Source organism: Aedes albopictus, chromosome 2 (assembly GCF_035046485.1).
Source record: "Aedes albopictus strain Foshan chromosome 2, AalbF5, whole genome shotgun sequence".
Taxonomy (NCBI): Eukaryota; Metazoa; Arthropoda; class Insecta; order Diptera; family Culicidae; genus Aedes; species Aedes albopictus.
Genome location: NC_085137.1, coordinates 216,208,200 through 216,223,929, shown reverse-complemented (window position 1 = coordinate 216,223,929; position 15,730 = coordinate 216,208,200). Strand labels below are relative to the sequence as shown.

The 15,730-nt window shown below is 39.4% G+C and overlaps 1 protein-coding gene across 3 annotated transcripts in view; it reads left to right on the top strand.

Annotated features, from left to right (window-relative positions):
- The window catches only part of LOC109433126 (adventurous-gliding motility protein Z), a 36,861-nt gene extending 29,015 nt beyond the window's left edge, over window positions 1–7,846 (top strand). For all 3 annotated transcript variants that reach the window (XM_029855143.2, XM_019709519.3, XM_019709521.3), the window contains exons 5-6: window positions 6,449–7,312; window positions 7,382–7,846. In XM_029855143.2, coding sequence (XP_029711003.2) covers window positions 6,449–7,312; window positions 7,382–7,615 — 1,098 coding nt within the window. In that variant the 3' untranslated portion in view covers window positions 7,616–7,846. The remainder of the gene's footprint in view (window positions 1–6,448; window positions 7,313–7,381) is intronic.
- Window positions 7,847–15,730: the final 7,884 nt, after the last annotated feature.

Sequence of the window (15,730 nt, the reverse complement as noted above, 5' to 3'; positions counted from 1 at the left end):
CCTATGGAATGGCTGCATGAAGAAATTTATTGAAGAATTGCTGACAGCATTTAGGAAGGAGGAATTCCTGAAAGAATCCTTGGATTACTTTATAGAGGAGTTATTTCTGAAGAGAAAACGTCCATAAAGTACGTTACCGTTCGAGAAGAGATGGGGTTCAGCAAAGTGTTACAACCCCCAAATTTCAGAGGTCCCATACAAAATGTACCATTGGGGAAGTGGGGTTTAACATGGACAATTTTTGCATGACGTAATTAATTCAGCCATTTAGAAAGGAATCCATAGACCGTTCGCTTCAAAAATTTTTTAGGAAATTTAAGGAGGAACTTAAGGCATCCATAAAAAATATTTTGATGTAATATTCGGAAGATTTTTTGAAGAAATACCTGAAGCAATTTATTAAAAATATTTACAGTTTTGATTTTCAGAGAAAAATAATCACTGTAAGAATGTCTGGAATCATCAGATAGTTTTCTGAAAGAAGCCCCCGTGAAATTTCTATTAAAGCCTGTATCCGCAAAAATCGGGACACTGAAGTACGGCTGAAGCTCTGTAATGAATCGGTTGAATTGGCCAAATAATTGACTAAGAACTCTTTAGTGTATGTTAATTATTTGTGCCAAATTTCATAAAAATCGATGTATTACTTTTAACCACATATTTTAACTGTGGATGAAAAACAAATAGACATTGTTTTAAGCATTTTGTACAATCATTATCAATTTTCATTCTCATAATAGATGATTCTTTTACGCCACAGTTCAAAGTTCTGTGATGATAATTATGAAATTTCGTTGGAAGTTATGATACTTATAGAGATATTTTCTTGCAAAATTTCATCAACTTTGATCAATTGGTTTGAAAGCTACTGGTGATGATAGGGATGACTGATAGTGAAAATTTTTCGTGATTTTGATGTGCAATGTTTGCCTATTCATAACTTTTGAATTACTCTTCCAATGTTCATGAAATTTTCACAGAAGATAGTTGTTTATGTGTATGTTATGCCGTTATGCCTGCAAAATTTGATGATTATTGATATACAGGGGTTACTCAAAATAACTGGGACAGGTAAAATTTTCACTTTTCAAAAAATGTTCAACTCGCTGTAACTTTTCGAAAAGTGCATGAAATACTCTCAATTTTTTACTGTAAGTTTATCAACTAGTTGTGTATCAGTAGTCCAATTTTGGAGAAGATCGGACCATTGTCCACGGAGTTATAAAGATTATAGAAAAAGGTAAAATTATCCGATAGCCAACTTTGAGCTGTTATATCTCCGGATTCAATGAACCGAATGCAATGAAATTTTGACCATTCATGACTTGTATAATGAGCTATGAAAAACCTTTGACTTTACTTAAAATTCTTAACACGGAAAAAAATTATAACGATTAGATTATTTTTCTAATAAAACACCAAAATATCCGAAACTTCAACATCGTTTCAAAATTCAAGATGCATTATAGTTCAATTAATTTCCCTCTAAACGACTTATATATAAATGTGTTTAGAAGGAAAGTTACAACATAGCCGCTAATAAATTGAGAAAGTAATGGGATGCATATTAGAAATTGATGAATTTACTAAAAAATCGTGAAATGAATGAAATCGTTATAACTTTTTCTCTTATTAAAAATTTAAAGTTAAGTTAAACGTTTTTAAGAGTTAATCATATAAGTCATGAATGGTCAAAATTTCATTGCAATCAGTTCATTAAATCCGGAGATATAAAAAATCAAAGTTGGCTATCGAATAATTATACCCTTATCAAGAATCTTTATATCTTCGTGAAGAATGGCCCGATCTTTTCCAAATTTGAACCACTGATACACAACTAGTTGATAAACTTACAGTAAAAATTTGAGAATATTTGATGCCCTTTTCAAAAAGTTACAGCGAGTTGAACATTTTTTGAAAAGTGAAAATTTTACCTGCCCCAGTTATTTTGAGTATCCCCTGTAGTCCTTTCCATGGTACAATCGAAACAATAGAGGGTGCTGACTAATTGCTGTCTGAGGGGCTAAAATCACGTTCAGTCCCAATACATGTTTCGACTATAAAATTATTCATAGTGCATCGATGTTTATGAAATTCTGCCTATTCAACAAATGTAGGTTGAGAGGTTTATGATTGAGAGGTTAGTATTGCACCGATTCACATGAAATTTTGTAGGCAAAATGAACACATCTTAAGATGTTATAAGGCCAAATTTGAGGAATTTTAATGCATCTATTTCAGAGTTACAGCTGCATTTCTGTGTCCCGATTATTGCGGATACAGGCTTTATTCTAGAATTTTGTAGGAATTTTCCAAGCATGGAAGGGTATGTTGAAGAATTCTTGGTGAAATTTCTGGAGGTTCCTCTAGAGGAATTTCTAAAGAAAATGCAGTCGGAATTTCTTTAAAAAATAATGGATTTTTTTAAAGCAATCTTTGTTGGGATCTCTAGGATAATTCCATCAAAAATGCTGCATTTAGTAGGATCAATAATTGAATCATCTGTCATTGGATAAGCGATTCACAGCCTCAATGTGAAAAAATTGGTATAAATCGAGAACAAATTCAATATCTCTGCTCGGAGTGCAAAGATTCGAATGAATTTTTGACACAAACTGCAAACATCGCTGAAAATCAGTGTATCGGGACCATTTTACCCCACTCTCTCCCTTTTTTACCCTTTTAGAAAGAGCCTGGAGTACAAAATTAATGATTTATTTAATTCGTGTTTGTGTCAAAACTTCCGTAGTATCGAATGGACCTGGTTTAGCTCACCGCACGGCCCTAAATATTGAAATATCTTCAAATAATCTCGACATTCCCCATTTTCTTTAAAATTTCACATGCATCTCCGCCGGGAGTGGAACGCAATCGATGAGAGCAGGACCAACCCTATGTTAAAATGCCGATACTAGGGTAAATTTTACAATTATGGCTATAGTACCAATTATTTACCATAGTTGATTTTCACCTATTAACGATGTAAATCAACAAGCAAAATTTGCGAACAACAGATCACGTTCACAAAAGATAGTCGTATTCATTTGAACTCCACATTTTCCTCAAATCATGGTAGAAATAAATGATTTTCCTTAAAATTTCGGCTTCCTTGCACCCTTTTTCGCCATAGTGTACCAGTTATGGCTAATCCCATAGGGAATGCATGCAAATAGTGTGAAAAGGAACCGTAGTTAAAAAATGTACCCCATAACTGGTACAGAGTTCCTATCATTGGCACACGTTGTAATCAATACTAAACGTAGTTTTGGCTCTGCTTCTATTTTTTTCCTGTAAAGTATGGAAACTAAGCTGTCTTTTAACTTATTGGTGACATTTGTTGGTCTTCTTGTTATTTTTGTATAAATAGCTTTCCTTAGGTAGTGCCATAATTGGTACACGCACCCTATAGAAGTTTTTACACAAATACGAGTTAAATAAGTCATTTATTTTGCACGCTAGTCGGGAATAGATGAGGATTTTCTCAAAAAGGTGTGTGTGAGAGAGAGCGAAGTAAAACGAGCTCAATACACTGTTTTCCAGCATCGTGCGGCGAATGACACCCTCAACTACAGAGATTTTTACAGTTAGTGTCAAAAATTCATACGAATCCATCCACTCCGAGCAGAGATATTGAAACTATTCGCGTTTCATACTTATATTTTTTCACTGTGCATTAGTAGGCTAGCTAGAGGTTAAGCGGGAATCTGCCGAGCGAATTGTAAAGAAGTCACCATGAATATCGACAGAAATCCTCCAAGAATGTCATACGTAAACTGCCGTAAAAATCTTCCAAGAGATATTCCAAGAATATGTAGGAGAATGTTTTGACAATGGTTCGTGAAGTGCTGGCGAGAAAAAATAGTTATTTATGTAAAGAGTTGCAAAATGATGATTTTGCTATAAAAGTCGAGTTTTGCAACGAGTTGCATACAACATTTTTTGCAATGAGAAAAAATAATCACTGTATTGTGATCATTTCCATCAGAATCATCATGTTTCCAGGTGGTTGTACGAGATCACCCATGCGTTCCATCAAGCTAAACGCAAAACTTGAATCAAGTAAGCTGTGCTATAACCAGAGATGAAAAATGATGAAGACTGCAGTTGAGCAGACACAAACTAAAACAACCTTTACTCGTGAGCAACAGGGGCCTGAGAATACTCGCACTTCTTTATTCGTGAGTAAACGAAGCTGGCAAGCACTCGCATGTGATTCGCGAAGCCTAATGAGTTTTTTTTGCATTTTGATGAAAACGCGTTTTAACGACTGGCAGTGCTGCTTTTCAGGAACAATGAAGCATAAAGCATTAGTTTTTGTTGGATAATTATAATCACTGGATTTGCTATTATAACCACAATAAAATGCACTTCCTGCACCTCCACTAGTTCTTCACGAATAAAAACTCATGAGTGTTTCTGTTTTTGTTTTGCTTCTTACTCACGAAGCAGACGGGTGAGCATGAGCATGCACTTCCTGCACCTCCACTAGTTCTTCACGAATAAAAACTCATGAGTGTTTCTGTTTTTGTTTTGCTTCTTACTCACGAAGCAGAGTGGTTTCGCAGCGCGGTGTCACGAACACTAATGCAAATCTACTGGTTGAAAATATGCCCATTTGATTTTGCTGGAAACAGCTGATCTTTGTTTACTATTTTCAACCAGTAACTCAAGTGGTGTTCGTGTAATGCAGCGTGTACGTACACGAAACACTACTAAAAGCAGAAACCACTAGACGGGTGCAAATAAACTCACACACTGTTTACTCTCGGAATCGTGAGTAAGCCTTGTGTTGGCTTTACACTCGCGAATTGCTTCATGATGAGAGTAATTCCACCACTGCTCGCCGCACGAGGTCGGTGCGGAATGCGTTGAGCTTCTGGTACAACTTCCGTCTTTCATGGGAACGGCACAAAAGTTCAATTTCTTCGTAATCAGCTTCTTCCAGACGGCGCCTTTTCCCCAGAAAAAGGCGAATCTGCTGTTTCTCCTTCTGGTTGTAAAGTTCCACGTTCTGCCGGGTTCCTTGCTGCAGTATTATCGCGCTTCCTGCGTTCTTCTCCTTGAAATATTCGTTTCGTTGATTATTTTCCACGTACCTGATGGTTCTCTCGGCAGAGTCGTTGATGACTGCATTTACTGTTCTCCAGCAGTTCTCTAGAGGGGCCACATCGAGCTCTCCCTCGTCTGGAAACGCTGTCGCAAGATTCTGCGCGTATGCTGAGGCGACATCTGATTACTTCAATTAGTTGTACCGTGGTGGTTGCCGGTACCGTACATTGTTTACGACGGAAAGTTTTGGGCGCAGTTTGATCATTACCAGGTAGTGATCGGAGTCGATGTTAGCGCCATAATAGGCCCTGACGTCGATAATGTCGGAAAAGTGCCGTCCATCTATCAGAACGTGGTCGATTTACGATTCAGTCTGCTGTGGTGATCTCCAGGTGTAACGATAAGGGCTGTTTTGGAAAAATGTGCTACGTATGTCCATATTTTTGGAGGCAATGAAATCAAGAAGCCGTAGCACTTTTTCGTTCGTCAGCTGGTGGGCGCTAAACTCGGTCTGAATTCCCTAACCTACCTCAGTGTTTAGGTCTCCTATGATGATCTTGACGTCGTGGCTTGGGCAGTGGTCGTACTCGCGTTCGAGCTGCGCGTAAAATGCGTCCTTGTCATCATCAGTACTTCCGGAGTGTGGGCTGTGCACGTTTATTATGCTGAAGTTGAAGAATCGGCCCTTGATCCTCAACCTGCACATTCTTTCGTCGATCGGCCACCAACCACCACCAGGCACCATGGATCCTGTCCAACACACCTCCTGCAGCGCTACGATGCCGAACCCGCGGTCCTTTAGTAGAGCAGCGAGTATGCGGGTGCTCCCAATGAAGTTGAGAGATCGGCAGTACCACAGTACCGAGTTTCTAATCACATGTACTCTTTGTTTGCTGAGGTCGTTGTCGTTGGTCGCGGCTCGTATTATTCTGTTGTTGCTGATTTTCCATTACAATGTTTTTTTTTTTTACGGGCGGCACGTAAGGCCTTGCACCAACCTCTGCCTTTCGAAGGAGCTTATGGTCCTTTCCTGGCACTCGGAGGTCGATCAACTACTCTTAGCTTGGGGATCAGACGCTGTTGTGAACCACCCCCCTGACTCTGTCAGGCTACGACCACAGTTCTCACCGGGATTGGTTACCCGGGATTTATTTAAGGTTCCTCGCAGCCCGGCCGGAGCTACGCTGAGGTAGGGATTAGAGTGGCTGGGCAGTGGCTAGATGATCTGTGATGCGCAAATTACAACGCCTTTACCGTGCCTAATTTTCCATAAGAATTCCAGAAGTAATTGTTATTGGTTGAATTCTCGTGAAGATTCTTAGAATTGTATCGTTAAGAACTCAGTGCTGTTATCAGACCATGTGTCATTGTAAAAAAATCAACCTCTATTCATTTTTAGCAATCCAATCGCAACTTGCTGGAACAAGCGGAGAAGCTAGCCAACTCCAAACTGGGTTCATCGGACGACATCCTCGGCAAGATCGAGGAACGCCTTTCATCCTACTACAACAACCCCGTAGTGATCTCCCATTCGAACGATGCCTTCGAGGAGAAGGTCATCAAGCAGCTGGAGGCCATCGACGCCAACGTGAAGGAAAGCCGTTCATCGCTGTCTGCGCCGGTTAGTGCACCTGCGTCTACGCTTGATAAGGAGTTCGTCCACGGTCTGATCAATGAAACGCTGGAGGCGATCGAAGATATGCGCTTGGAAGTGCTGACAGCTTCCGATAAGAGCTTCTCGAAGACGGCGACCCGCATCAAGGAGAACAACGAAGTGCTGCAGTCTTCGGTGAATGAAATCCTGAAGACCTTGTCGGAGGAAATCGTTGATACGGAAGCTTTCTTTTCCGGAACGAAGAAGGACATCGGATCGCTGAAGGATGAAATTGCCGCGTTGAGCCGGCTGGAGAAGTTCTTGCTGCAGACGGGTGAGAACGTTCTGGATGCCAAGCGTGGCATTGACTACGGCATTCATCAGATTTTACGGGAAGTCACGGAAGTTGTGAAGGCTAACTCGAAAGAATTGAACGCCACAGTTACCAAGCGTTTCGATGAGATTGGCGCCACCATTTTGGACAACCACAATGGGGCGTTGAGTAACCTTAGTTCGAAGATCGAAACCGAGATCAGCCAAGTTTGGAGACAGATTGGTATCATGTATCAGGAAATTTCGTCTAGCAAACAGGCCTTGGACCGGCTGCAGCAGCAAACCGAAGCTTACGTGAACGGAACGCTGATGACGATGGACAGCATGGAAGGAAAGGTGATTGATTTTTCTTGTAAATCGAGTATTGTTTAGAATCTAGGTGACCATTTTCCCCCGAAATTTCAGGTTTCGCTAATCACCGGTCGCATGTCGGAGGTGGACTCGAACCTGAACTACTTGCTGGGACGTCTTTCGCTGGTGACCCAAGAGTTCAACCTGATTAAGCGAGGTCTCGGTCAAGCACTGGACGAAATCAAGAGCAGCTTCATGGAGGTACAGGAACGCGTGAAAGGGCCCGGTCCGCACAAAATTTCCTCGGAAGAGGTGGAAGACTTCAACCAAGCTCCTCCGGCGAAGTGAACTTAACTTAGATTAGCTTAACCTACATGTTAGAGTAGATTGTAGAATTCTGTGTTTTCGTAGCTGGTAGAAATGGATGAATTTGTGCATAAGATTGTAAGCAGATACCAGTAGTGTGGTTGGAAATCAGTGGATCGACATTATTTGAAATCGTTTGCTCTTATCACAATAGAATAAACTCGGATTTTCTGTGTATTGAAAATGATCAATAAAGTATTTTAATTTCACTTAGATGTAGTATTACTGTTTAATTATAGATTGTCCACGAGCCCGGAAACACATTACATGCTTCGGATATTAACAAAAAAACGACACAGGTCACTTCAATAATCATTTTATAATTCATTTATTTTCTGGTTTTGCATTTACCTTCTCCCATAATGATTTTAGCATTGTTCTCCAGTTTACGTTTGGTTTCTTCTGTTTTATTTTTTTGTCTCTTCACTCCTCGCTTATCTCCCACGTTCCATTTGGTTGTGTATTTGTTTTTGCTTCGCATTTTTTGCTGCCATTTTATGTTTATTTTGCTACAGTTTCATTAACGTTTTGTTTCCTCGTACTCTTCTTTTAGATTGTTACTATTTCGTCTAGAGCCATTAATGAAGATTTTTTTTTATTTGGTATTCGGTATTCTGCATTGATCTATGGGTGTTTGTGTGACTATTTTACGCTAATCGTCACTTGTTTCAATGGGGTGTTTTGTATTTTTGTTTGTAACATTTTCATTTTGCTCGTTTTCTTCATTTTCCTCTAATATACGGTTCTCTACTTGTATGAATTGTATGGTTGCTTTCATTTGTCCTTAAACCCTTAGTTAGTTGTATTTTAAAGTGAAGTTGAAACAGTTGTTTGCGTTTTTTGTATTCAGATTTACATACTTACTTGTAGTATCTCTTCCATAATAACTACTAGATAACATTTAAATGGAAAATTTAAATATAAAAATAAATAAAAGTGTAACGTTATTATGACCAAGGCTTTATTTGAGAGAAATGGTATTTTCGTTCTTAACTCTTTTGTCAAAAATTCAAACATGTACAATAGGAAATATTGCAGTGAATTTTGTTACAGAAAAAATAAAACAAATAAAAACACAGGAAAAATATAATATAATATATTTTATATAATATAATATAATAAGCGAAGTACTTATACATTGGCGGTACAATGTTTCAAATACATTTTTCTGCACTTTTATTTGTTGTACTGAATGAAGGTTTTAACTAAAGTAGACGTTCAAAAGCGAAAACAAAATAAACATACTTCTTTCGCAGTGTAGATGCGGGATCGTGAAAAAAACTGCGGTTTTGCATTGAATCATTTCGGTGTCTTCTGTGCACTTTTTCAGCAATGTATAAGATTCCGGCCCGTTTGCAAAACTGCAGCTTTATTCACGAGCCCCCATTTATTCCAGTTGGAATAGGGGTCCAGAGGGGTGGGAAATGCGCAATAACTCAGTTTAACTGCAAGTTCGGTATTTACATACAGCAGTTTGCAGTTATTGGACAATCTTCTGACAAGCCAGTGAACCGGTGTTACTAAACGAACCATGGGTCAAATTTTGTATTGTAAAACATTAACTGTCAATTGTTCCACAAAAAATAGCTTGAAAATGCCATAAATAAACCGCCAACACGCAGCAACTACCGTAGCTCCTGTGCATAATTGGAAATGAAAAATTTAACCGATCGTCTATTAAAATTTTTGTGTCTAAGTGTAAATTAATTCAAAGAAAAGCATCAAGTTCAACACCCATTTCACTTCTGTTTCCGTTGTTGCTGTTGTTGTTTCTTTTACGAAGAACTCTCTCTCTATATATACATGGTACAAGGTTGCTATATTTATATATTTTGCTTTTACACGACAGCAGTGCTTCACTGCTTGCGCGCGGTTTCTCCGCCGAAACGGTCGCCATATTGAACTAGGTAAACTTTGTCGTTATCATTTGTCTAATTATATTCGTGTAGTGTGTTTTTAAAATTTGTAGAAATATACTGGTACTTTCGTGAAGTTGGTAGATTTTGTCTGACTTTTGATTTTATGTTCATGCTTTATTTTGAAAGTTTTGTTTCCACATTGCGTTTATTACTTATACTTTGTTATTGTAGATAAACAGTTATCAAATTGATTTTGTTTTGTTTATATTTTCCTTTAACGTTTCTTTTCGGACAGGAAGGGCATTTTACATGGTGTATGGTTGATGATCGTTGGTGACTTGAACGGTCGAATGATTTTTGTTTTTCGAATAATAAATGATAAAGAATCGCTATAGGCTATTAAATTCGATTCATAATGTCTATTTACACAGCGAACGGATTTTCAAACTTGACTAGTAACTTTTTTGTTTTATTTTAAATTTTCAGGTGAGATTGCCTTCAAAATTCAGTTCTATACAATTGGTTTAAAAATGTTGCGGAACGGCAATCAGTTCGTTATTTTTGTGTTCTTTTTTTTGCGACACATATTACAATTCTACTAATTTACCCGAAAATAGACTTTGAGTTGGTTATCGCTTAATTTTGAACTATTGCCAAAGACAAGTGAATTCTAAGCTTGCTGTAAGCTATTAGACAATCTTAAATTAAAAAGATTGAACGGTAGACCCGATGAAAAGGTGCTCAACTTTCATCTTTGACTGAAGAAGTCCTATAAGTTTGAAGGTAGAACCAAGGTTAAGTGATTATGCTAGAATAATTTTATTGTTGGTTATTATTATTTTTGAAATGCCACTGCAACTATTAGCCATAACGTCATGTGATAAAATAACAACGAATATTATGTGGATAGCTTTAAATCTATTACTCAATACAGCATTTTTATTCAATATGCTGTTCAAACCATTTATAATATAAATAATATTACTCATGTGTACGTTCATGTAACCTATACAATGTAATGTGTGTATACTGTTTGCTTTTACTTCTTACATTTTGCTATTCTCTTAAGCGTGTTTGAGACATCGTCACATTATAAATTGTGTTCGGAAAAATGTCGGATCGCGTATTCTAATTTGTACTTCTTTATTCTCATCAGGAGTCTTTAAGATTGTGTATCGTCTTGTGATGTATGCATATAAATACAAAGTGCTCAATAGTTACTATTCAGATGAAATGCTCCTTCACCGGAAGCTATACCTAAGGTGGCAATCTTACCACAGTGGATAGGGGACCTTAGGCCAACAACATGATGTTCCCGAGATCCAAAAACCTTTTGTTTGAACAATGATATGGTGATTAAAAGATCGCTCTTTTCTTATCGACCAGTACAGAAAGTGACATGAGTTTCCCGTGATGACGTCATGGAAAATCAATTCGACCACATCTGCATCAGCCGAAAATGGAGACGAAGCCTTCTCGAGGAACAAACGTAGCGCCAACAATGCGTCCGAGATCCGATTGCGCTTTGCTAGGATCCATTGACAGGAGCCGTTTTAACACCGAACTCCATCAATGCAGAAGATAGAAACAGCCATCCGCAGCATGAAATCAAACAGGGCCCCGGGGGTCGATCGCTTATCAGTTGAGATGCTCAAAGCTGATCCCATAGTAGCCGCAAAATTGCTGCATCAATTATTCTGCAACATATGGGAAACCGCGACATTTCAGACCGACTGGATGCAAGGCGTCTTAGTAAAAGTACCCAAAAAAGGGTGACCTGACTGTATGCGATAATTATTATATTATTATAATTGGTGGGCCATCATGCTTCTATGTATCGTTCTCAAAGTCCTCTGCAAAGTGATCCTTAACCGGATACAGGAGAAGATTCTGTGCTGGACTGCTGGTTTGCATCCTGAAGCAAACCAATGAATTCCAAGAGACGTTCTACCTGGTGTCCATTGTTAACGAAAAAGCTGTCGACCGTCTCATTCACGAAAACTTTTGAGAAGCCCTCACGCGCAAGGGTGTCCCTGAGAAAATCATCCGCCTCATTGAAGCACAGCACAGGGCATCTTCGTATAGAGTACTGCACTACGGTGTTTTGCCCGATCCCATCCGGGTCGTTGCTGGAGTGAGGCCCTAAGCAACACACATATAATAGTTATTAGCGCATAAGTTTTGATTGTATAGAAGTTGATTTGACGTTATGCTAGCATTGTGTTAAAATAACGTCAAATTTACTTTTATAAAATCAAAGCTGTCGTAGCTTTTATATGACGTTGCTTGGGGCTAGGGTGTATGTATATTATCACTGCTACCGTCCCTCATCGTTATCGACGAGATCCTGGTGAGTGCGATCGATCGTGAACCAAATCGTGGGTTGCTGTGGCAGCCCATTACCATGGAGCACCTAAATGACTTCGAATTGGCTGATGACGTTGCTCGCCTAGCTCAACGGTGCTCTGATATGCAGAGCAAGCTCGATGACCTTGCCAATCAGTCCTCGGTGGCAGGTCTTACCATCAACGTCAAAAAGACCAAATCGCTAGATGTAAACACAGTCAACCATTCCAGCTTTACGATAGCTGGGCAATCAGTGGAAAATGTTGAAAGCTTCCAATATCTTGGTAGCCAAATGGCCGAGGGCGGCGCCAAGATTAACATAGTTGCAAGGATCAAGAAGGCGAGGGTTGCCCTTGTGAGTTTAAGAAATGTGTGGAAAGCAGTCAGAAACAATCAACGCACCAAAATCCAAATTTTCAGCTCAAACGTGAAATCTGTGCTGCTGTACACCAGTGAAACTTGGTGTGCATCAGTGGAAAACACGCAACGGCTGCAGTTCTTCATCAATAGATGTCTGCGTTATATAATTCGATGTCGATCTCATCCAAGGCCGATAGCGACAGAAATTCGGGAGCAAAGGTGGAAGTGGGTCCTCCACTTTCTACGCAGGGACAGAAACGAAATATGCAAGCAAGTGTTAAATTGAAGCCTAGCAGGACATCGCAGCAGAGACAGACCCAGAGGCTCATGGCGGTGCAGTCCCTTATTTTGCAAAAAATCGAAATTTTATAAGTTCATTGTTGGAAAATGTTCGATTTAGCTAAGAAATGATCGTGTCAGCATTTGAAGTCCATATCTCAAGGCTAAGTTGTCCCTCAATGGGCCTAAACTACCGTTCTACGCATAGTTGTCCCATGGAATTCTCATATAACATGGGACAATTTAGCGTAGAACGGCAGTAAAGTTGCCAAAAATTGTATGGGACTAAAAAAACATGAGTTTTTTTTCGACAAAAAAGAAATACGCTATTCTAAGGCAGCATCCATTTATTACGTAACGCTAAAATCGACATTTTATGACCCCCCCCCCTCCCCCCACCGTAACGCTGATTTGTATGAAAATCCTTATAATTTTGTATGGACCGTAAGGCTCGGTCATACTCCCCCCATCCTCCTAGAGCGTTACGTAATTTGTGCACGGCGCCTAATAAAATCGTTGATTTTAGGACCCTAATGGACCAAAAATCTGGTTAGAATTGCAATATCTCAACTCCTTTCTGAGCTATTTACAAAAAAAAAAACAACCGAAAAATCAGCATTTTTAATAAGGGTATGCGGTATGGGATTTTTGCAAAAGCGATACGAAACGAAACGGAATTCAAAAATGTTTCGTGAGATCGATACGAAATCCGAATTCTCTCGGTACTTCTCGGAACGAAACGAAATTTTCAAAAAAGTTTCGTGGAATACAGTTTTGCCTTTCTCGTACACCAAGGTGTACCGAAAGGCTATATGTTCACACCAAAAACGAAAATTTGATAGAGCCCCCGGAGGGGTCAAGTGTTATATACCAATCGACTCAGCTCGACGAGTTGAGATGATGTCTGTGTGTATGTATGTGTGTGTGTATGTTTGTGTGTGCGTGTGTATGTGTGTATGTGTACAAAAAGGTCACCTCATTTTTAGATAGTAAATATGAACCGATTTCAACGACCGATGGTTCATTCGACGGGGTACATTGTCCCATTGTTTCCTATTGAAAATGGTTCAGATCGGTCCAGCCGTTCCGGAGTTATGGCCATTTAGGTGTTCCGGACCGGTACCCCAGGAAGGGACCAGATATGAAAATGCAACAAACCCATGCATGCGACCCATCAAACCACGGCATTTTCGATTATCTGATGAACGGGATGAAGGAAAATAGTATCTGACTATATCTGAACCGGTAGTGTTCCGGAACCGGTTCCGGGTGTCCCGCCGGAAGTGGTCAAATAAGAAAGTGAACATAACCCATGCATGCGACACGTCAAATAGCGGATTTGTCGATAATCATTGAATGGTAAGCAGGAAAATAGTTTCAGACCATGTTTGAACCGGTAGTGTTCCGGAACCGGTTCCGGATGTCCTGCCGGAAGTGGCCAATTAAAAATGTGTACCAAACCCAGGCATGCGACACATCAAAGAGCGGCTTTTTCGATAACCAGATGAACGGTAAGCAGGAAAATAGTTTCAAACCTCGTTTGAACCGGTAGTGTTCCGGAACCGGTTCCGGATGTCCTGCCGGAATTGGCCAATTAAAAAAGTGAACCAAACCCAGGCATGTAACACATCAAAGAGCGGCTTTTTCGATAACCAGATGAACGGTAAGCAGGAAAATAGTTTCAGACCATGTTTGATCCACCAGTAGTATTCCGGAACCGGTTCCGGATGTCCTGCCGGAAGTGGCCAATTAAAAAAGTGAACCAAACCCAGGCATGCGACACATCAAAGAGCGGCTTTTTCGATAACCAGATGAACGGTAAGCAGGAAAATAGTTTCAAACCTCGTTTAAACCGGTAGTGTTCCGGAACCGGTTCCGGATGTCCTGCCGGGATTGGCCAATTAAAAAAGTGAACCAAACCCAGGCATGTGACACATCAAAGAGCGGCTTTTTCGATAACCAAATGAACGGTAAGCAGGAAAATAGTTTCAGACCATGTTTGAACCAGTAGTATTCCGGAACCGGTTCTGGGTGTCCTGCCGGAAGTGGCCAATTAAAAAAATGAACCAAACCCAGGCATGCGACACATCAAAGAGCGGCTTTTTCGATAACCAGATGAACGGTAAGCAGGAAAATAGTTTCAGACTAAATCTGAACCGGTTGTGTTCCGGAACCGGTTCCAGGTGTCCCGTCGGAAGTGACCAATTAAAAAAACAAAACCATACCCATGCATGCGAAACATCAAATCATCAAAAATGTAGGTTAACCAGTTACACGGGCAGCAAGAAAATAGTCTCTGACCACACTTAAGATTACCGGCAGTGTTGCAGAATCAGGGTTGGATCCATTGCTGAAATTACGCAGGTGAACAAAATCGATGCAAGCGATTAATATGTGTAAAATAACAAAATCTTGATAAAAATTTAAGCGATCTTGTCAAATTACATCATTTTAGATTCCTGAGGCGTCATTTTACAGTAGGATGGATCAACGTTGTATGGAAAAATTTAAATTTTATAGCACCAATCCCCTTCTGCGTCTAAAATTACTGCGAACAATTTTGATGCAACTGGTTGAGTCTTCGCGCTCTGTAACACGGTAGAAATTTGAATGGGCTTTAATAGGGGAAATTTCGATTGCTTGCACTTTTTTGTCAAATTTTACATGAATCTTATAACTAATGATAATAAAATATAGGCTAAAGTGCACAGAAAAAAAATTGCCGAAATGTCTTGATAATGATCGGCATCCAGTGCTAGTGAAGGTGGTCAAGCAGTCAACTGAGAGATTTGATATTTTTCAACTCGGCCTATACGTTTAACATAGCGTCGGAATATGAGCCATCAATAAGTTTCCAAAATCAATTATGGCTTTGATAAAATTCTTGCTTTTCTGAATAAGGCTGACACAAATTTTGATTTTCTCTTAAGTCCAAAGGGGTCCCCCTTGGAAATTTTGGTCGGAATTCAACATCTTGAAGAAGTGCACAAATAAATAAACCAATAGATTCATCAATTTTAAAGTGAAATTAGAGTCTTCCAGAAGTTTTTTCTTTATAAAAACCGATGAGTTAAGGCGAAACTGGAAGCCTTTCCTCATTTTTTGGTTTTTGATGTACTATTATATAACGAAGCAACATTTTCAAAATCGGTTTTCGTGCACATGTTGAGTATGGATCAGGGTATCTTCTGTTTTTTTTTCGCGGTATAAAATGTTTTTCGTTTTTGCAGAAACCATGTTTGAACAAAATTTC